The sequence below is a fragment of the Haliotis rufescens genome, unplaced genomic scaffold (genome assembly GCF_023055435.1).
Source record: "Haliotis rufescens isolate VD_foot unplaced genomic scaffold, xgHalRufe1.0.p SCAF_20, whole genome shotgun sequence".
NCBI classification, from domain to species: Eukaryota; Metazoa; Mollusca; class Gastropoda; order Lepetellida; family Haliotidae; genus Haliotis; species Haliotis rufescens.
Window position 1 is genome coordinate 17,752,676 of NW_025963891.1, and position 7,214 is coordinate 17,759,889.

Below are 7,214 nucleotides of genomic sequence, written 5' to 3' on the forward strand. Positions count from 1 at the left end.
TTGGTCATTGGTTTTCTGGGGTCACGGGTGGCCCAGTCGTCTAAGGCCAGCGATTCGCTGTGCAGAGTTGCGTCCCTGGTGCACGCAAGAAACCTATGATTGTGGATTCGAATCCCGGTTCGCCCCGATTACGTTACTAGGTTTGTCAGCACCATACCCGTGCTCGTGGGTTTCACACAAAGTGGTAAACGTCCGAGACCTGCATCACTTCGGGCTTTCCTCTCACATTAAGCTGACACGCTGTGATATAACTGTTAAAAGCGGCATTAAACCAAACTCACTCACTCACTCATTGGTTTTCTAGTATTCGGTTGATGTCAACACTAACAGTATGTTTACCCCAGTATCGTGACTTCATGACAGTTGCATCCGCCAGTGTGTTCATTCAGTCAGTCAGGTGAGCTACAGCTCTGGTTTACTCACAGTATTAAATTCATCCTCACCTCTCAATAGGCAATTTGCTGAACATAAGCAGGTAGGTATGATTAAATAGGGTCTTATCTTTTTTATGAGACATAATATTTTGAACATGCATAAAGTCCTTTTGTCAATTTTTATATTCCATGATCACTTTGTTCTTCAGATTTACGCTCGTACAAAGGAAAAATCTCCTTCCTGCCAGTTGCTGAATACAGTCCCAAGGTTGTGAATGGAGAAAGTAAGAATGCTGTTGTGACCAAGATCCGTAGATTTTCACTACGGAGTCGCAGTAACAGTAAAAGCACACTGAGTTCAGGCAGCAATGATAGACTGTCAGCGTTCGGCTCCCAGGACCTTGTCAGCTCGGACCTGAACCCAAGCAGCTCCCAGCTCAGCCTCAGCAACTCCAACGGGAGTATGGGTGAGATGAACAGCAGCATGGGAGATCAAGAACAGATGCCAAACCTCCAAGAATCTCAGGAACATTCCACTCTGTCCAATTCCGCTACCAGGTCAAGCATGGAGATCAGCGAGGACTTCTCCCCGGACGGCTGTGGAGACGGCATACAAACTCCTAAACCAATAAACATTACGACAAACGGACACTCCACGAATGAACCATCTGGCGGGACAAATCAGAGCTTGGAAAATAATGTGAAATTGAAGAAGAGTTCCATAACAGCTTCGGGAAGCCGTGGCCAATTTGAAATTGAAACAGAAACGGTTTCGGCTAAGAGGGCTGAGAACCACAACCTGTCTGCCGCTCTTCTGCCGCCGCTAGATCAACCAGTTCCCGAGGATTGGGTTGTTATAGAGGATGGGTTCGTGTCAGTCAGTGCTCTATACCAGACCCATCTTGGAAGTGACATGCTTGCAGCACCTCATGCTCATCTTAGTGACGGCTTTATGTATCTTATGTTTATCAGAGATGGAATTCCACGGAATACGCTCTTAAATCTCTTTCTGTCCTTCGGTGAAGGCGGACATGTTGATTCGCCTCATGTGGAAATTGTCAAAGTGCTAGCTTTTAGGTTCGAGCCATCTTCGTCAAATGGGAATATTATGGTTGATGGTGAACGAATTGATGTGACCCCTCTCCAAGGTCAAGTTCTACCTCAGCTTAGTAGAATTATGGCAATTCAGTGATCTAATCATTTTCTGTATTATGATGGATGATTTCAAGATGGATGTGTTTGTCAATGGCTTCTGCCAACATGCGTCAGAGCTATAGTGGCATTGCTTAGTGTGTATTAATTCCAGGTTTGTGTGGTCCAACAACAGACTTGAGATGTACTAGCAGCATAAATTGGAAGACAGAACATAGGTTTCGGATTTGTGGAACAGAATGCTCTAGCTTCATGTATTAACCCACGTTTTAGTAGATGTTACGGCTAGATTTGTTACAGAGTTTGTTATTGCTAGATATGCATTATGGTGTATTGTGGCCAGATACACACAAGAGTGGATGTACTAACTTGATGTATTTTTTAAGCATATTGTGGATAGATATATATTATAGTGGCTAGATTAAGTACATTTGCGCTATACATACTTTAAGGTGCGTTATGGCTAGATATGCACTACAGTACATGTTGTGAATAGATATGCATTATTGTATGCGTTGTATATGGTGGCTAGATACGCTCTAGTGGATATCAGAGTTATATGTGTCTGATATTGGCCAGATGTGCACTGCAGTGCATGATATGACTAGATATGCATGTTATACTGTACTTACATTACAGTACATAGTATAGATAATGTATTCGCCATATTAAGGACCATGGGTGATTAGAAATTAAGTCGAGTTGGATGCTTTTTTTAATAACTCACAATATGTCTAAATTTGATAACAGATCGAGGAGTGAACTAACATTATTTAATGCTGATGTAACTAAAACTTTTGCTATAAGAAGATAGACAAGGTGATGAGCACGCGATGAAATATTGTAAGAAAGGGATGAATAAGAGACAGAGTTAGAATTTGTTGACATGGTACGTATATCCAGTGTTTACATACTAGTAGTGTTGTCACATCCTGACAGATGTCAAAACTCATTATCTGCATGTATACACACCTGTCTGAAAATAAATACTATTATAAATATTAAAACAAAATAATGGCTCGTATGGACCATATCAGGCTGAAAATGTTGCTTTTGAAGATTACATGCAGTTTGGTCTTGAAACTGAATAGAGACAGGGTGTTTAATATGGCAAATACGGTAAGTGTGATTGTTTTCGCTGTTTGTCGGACTCTGCAGGTGGCAGTGTTATAGACAGCATCAAGTGTTAACCTTGTGAGTTGCAAAAACTAACTGCTGAGAAAATAGTTTATGGTTGGTAGTATAAAAGCTTGTCTGTGATCCAATCCTTGACTTGCATGGATGATTTTGGAATGGGAGAATATGATACCAGGACACGCACAATAAGATGAGAGATATGGTATTGTGACATTGATCTATATCATGTGAAAGTCATGTGATTTGTAATGCACCGGACTTGTAACAAAATGTAACCACATACTGTCCCAGAAGAGTCTTGGCGTTACTTACCCGGTCATAAAATTGAATTACCTGGGTTTTTTCAAAAATTGTATAATGAGTCAGGGCTTCACTGTGTATATATGTAAATAGAGATTATTGATATTTTCAAAATATATTATATATTTTCTAGAGTCTATGCAAAGATGACACATAGCCATGGTAACTTGCACAAATTCTTGTGGAAGATGGTTTTTGTACTCATGAATGTGTGATTGTAGTATTTAGAATACGGCTCAAATTCATGACACTTACTCAAGGGTATATTTATATTTGTATAACTGTAACGTGCCACTGTGGTGTGAATGTGCATTTGATGCTTGAATGCTTTGTATTTTCAATGAGTGTTTGTCCCACGAAGCCCAAGAATACTACACACTTGGTCATCTATTTGGAGGTGATTATTGTGGAGGTCAGAGGTCAGAGTTCACAAAGTTCTGAGTGCCGTTGTACAAAGCGATCTTTGGGATCGAAACTTGCATACCTTAACGTAGACTTGCGACAGTCGTAGCCTAAAGTTATTTGTATAACCTGGGCCCCTTTCCACAAAGCAATCTTAGCGCCAAGATGACCGCAACTCCCATACTTTAGCATTGACTTATGACAGTCGTAGCGCTAAGATAGCTTTGTGGAACGGGACCCTGTGTCCTTACATGTTTTGAATTTGTGTTGTGTTTCTTGCTCTCTTGGAAATAGAAATTACGTTTCACCTTTGTCTTGCTTTGTGAGGTCTCAGTATTCAGGGAGCGGTCGGGTAGCCTAGTGGTTAAAGCGTTCGCTCGTCACGCCGAAGACCCAGGTCCGATTCCCGACATGGGTACAATGTGTGAAGCCCATTTCTGGTGTCCCCCGCCGTGATCTTGCTGGAATATTGCTAAAAGCGGCGTAAAACCATACTCACTCACTCAGTATTCAGTCTTTATGTAGTTTGTGGTTAAGATAGTGAGGACAGAGAGGATGACTTTATCCAATTTATCTGATTGTTTCATTTCGCTTATATGAACCTTAAGCATCTGAAATGTCAGTGAATAGGCCCTTGGATGTGTGATATTCTTAGGGACTGATCATATGATATTCAGGGCTGGGTAGGAGGGGGCTGGGAGTGTTTTGGAAAAACATTATTTGTTCCAGAAAATACTGAATCAAAAATATGTGCTTAAAAGTAAAGACAGAAAAAAATTGTCTTGAAAAAAGTGTTTTGTAAAAAAAATGAAATGGTTCATCTTTTCCTTTTAATATATTCAGAGAAAGAAATTGTAGGTTTGAAACAGTGAAAAAAGAAATTAATCTTCCAAATTTCGTACAGGTGTCCTCATGTAAAAAATGAAAGCACTCATGTTGAAGATTTGTTTTGTTTGTCTTCAGTAGAAATATGATGCTTAAAAGTACTGATGGGTGGTTGGGTAGCCTAGTGTGGGTTTGATTCCCGACATGGGTACAATGCGTGAAGCCCATTTCTGGTGTCCCCCGCCTTGATATTTGCTGGAATATTGCTAAAAGTGGCGTAAAACCTCACTCACTCACTCAAAGGACTGCTAAAACAGGTTATGTGAGAGGCAGGCTAACTTGTTGTCATTCAAAAACTGAATCCAGTTATCTTCTATATAAGATTTGATATATAAGAAATGTATGGAAACTAGGCTAGGGTGTGTGTTAGATGTTAAAAGCTTCCTTTTATTTATGTTGTAACTTTGACTCATTCATTTTGTGAAACAGAGTTTACATGTATTTACTTTGATCTTTGATAAAATTTCTACTATTTCACATTAAACATTTATTTATTTATGATATTACCATTCCATATTAATATGAAATGATGAAATAATAGGCCATGAAATATTGGATTTGGAATCATAAAAGCAAGGTGAGCTTCAATATTGTACCCAAAGTATCATGTTGTCATGTTATGGGAGCAACAGAATGTATGAGTTCGTTTAATTGTCAAACATTGCATAATGCAACTTTGAATTGAATCAGGAATCTGATATTCTGATTCAAATAATGAAATTGTATGCCATTTCGCTATCAAACTCTCCTTTCTATATTAACTACTAGTGATTAAATCATACAAGTTACTTCCAAAGTGCTATGTTTATATGGTGATTTGACCTTGAGGACTTATGCGTATATATGTCAGTATTTAAAGGTATTCCTGGTTTGAAGACAAAGATCCCAGCACCTTGAAGTCCCATTTGTCGTGTTATGGTTATCTAGATCATGTTCCCATTCAGTGCGACACTCAAAGTGAACATTTGAATATGTACATCAAATTTTGTATATTTCTATTTTCTATGTGCAATAGTTCCTATCATGGTTAATCATGTTTATGTGGACCAAGGACTCGTTCGGACCATGTTTGGACCATGTTTGGACCATGTTTGATGAGGCTTATCAAAGGAAATATTTCTGTGGTATTTTTGCTTGTCAGTCTTTTTTATTGGCAAATTTCACATTTTATAGGAAGCAGGAAATGTTCATAAAATGAACACAACCAACACTGACATCGTATCAGAGAGACGAAATCCATGTGTGCCCCGTTGTGTTGGTTGGTATTCTTCGGGGCAGGGGGGGGGAGTAGAAAGCGTTCCTCCCTTGTCAGTTTAGTTTTCAATGATTTGTTTGTTTATTTCTTGTTCAACGCTGCACTCGGCAAGATTCTAGTGATTGACGTCATGAGCATTGATCTACGCATTTGGGATACGATGACATGCATCAACCAAATCAGCAAGCCTGACCACCCGATCCCATTAGTCGCCTCTTACGACAAGTTTTCAATGAATTACGGCATTACTTAGGTTAGGCCAGACTATTTTAATCCTGTGGTTTACAGATTTCTTTTGTGAAAAAATCCTAGTTGGAAGATAGGAAAAATGAAAAATAAAAAAGGACATTTCAGAATTTGTGTGTGAGTGTTGACACATTGCAGGAACTTGTGGGTCACACAAGTTTCCGACACAGGAACTTGTGGGTCTCACAAGTTTCCGACACAGGAACTTGTGGGTCACTGAAGTTTTCGATACAGGAACTTGTGGGTCACATAAGTTTACTTTAATCTTCCAATTCCAACGGTAGTCAAATACTGTACTATTTATTCATCAAGGAATACATTTATGTAGGGAGGCCCTTTCCCAGGTTGATTGTACACAACTGTTTATTTGGAGGGGGCACGGGTAGCCCAGTCGTCTTAGGCTCCGCGATTCGCTGTGCAGAGTTGCGTCCCTTAGGTACGCCAGAAACCTATGATTGTGGGTTCAAATCCCTGTTCGCCCCCATTATGTTTCTATTTGTCAGCACCATACCTGTGCTTGTGGGTTTCACCGAAGTGGTAAACGTCTGAGACCTGCATCACTTCTGGCTTTCCTCGACACATTAAGCTGACACATGGTGATATAAGTGGAATACCGGTACTGTTTAGAACGGCGTTAAACCCAACTCACTCGCTCCTAATTTTTTTTTTATGTCATTGATAATCATAAGATATTGAATTTTAATCAGCCTGGGAAGAGATTTCTACATGTACCTTGAACAGTGAACTTGCGTCCCTTGGGCACGCCAGAAACCTATGATTGTGGGTTCGAATCCCGGTTCCCCCCGATTATGTTTTTTAGGTTGGTCAGCACCATACCCGTGCTCGTGGGTTTCACCGCAGTGGTAAACATCTGAGACCTGCATCACTTCGGGCTTTCCTCCCAGATTAAGCTGACACGCCGTGATATAACTGTATTACTGTTGAAAGCGTCGTTAAACCCAACTCACTCACAATTGAACAGTGAACACTTGACTACTGATTTTCATGGTGGACAGTTTGTTTCAGTGGAACCAACTGTTTTCTGTTTTGACCATGGCGCTGCTTGTTCAAGTTTTTTGAAAGTGCAAAATTAAATGAACTGTATTTTGTGGCTGTTCATTTAACTGTTCTCTTTCAAACCAAAGTCACATGACAGGAGTATGTTTGTGTATGTATAGAGCATAGGTGGCACAGTAATTGAAGGCTTCACAGTTGGCTGTGCAGAGTTGCATCCCTTATTGCATGCAAGGATCCCTGATCTTTGAGGAATATGCTTGTTATGAGAGGCGACTAACAGATGGTCAGGCTCGCTGACTTAGTTGATGCATGTCATCGATCCGAATGCGTGGATCGATGCTCATGATGTCAATCACTAGATTTTCTGGTCTAGACTCAATTATTCACAGACCACCGTCATATAGCTGGAATATTGCTGAGTGCAGCGTTAAACAACATACAAACAA

General features: G+C 40.1%; 1 protein-coding gene across 1 annotated transcript in view; it reads left to right on the plus strand.

The window, feature by feature from the left end:
- The window catches only part of LOC124132807 (sphingosine kinase 2-like), a 35,628-nt gene extending 29,482 nt beyond the window's left edge, over nucleotides 1–6,146 (plus strand). The window contains exon 6 of the mRNA XM_046496949.2: nucleotides 584–6,146. Coding sequence (XP_046352905.2) covers nucleotides 584–1,566 — 983 coding nt within the window. The 3' untranslated portion in view covers nucleotides 1,567–6,146. The remainder of the gene's footprint in view (nucleotides 1–583) is intronic.
- Nucleotides 6,147–7,214: the final 1,068 nt, after the last annotated feature.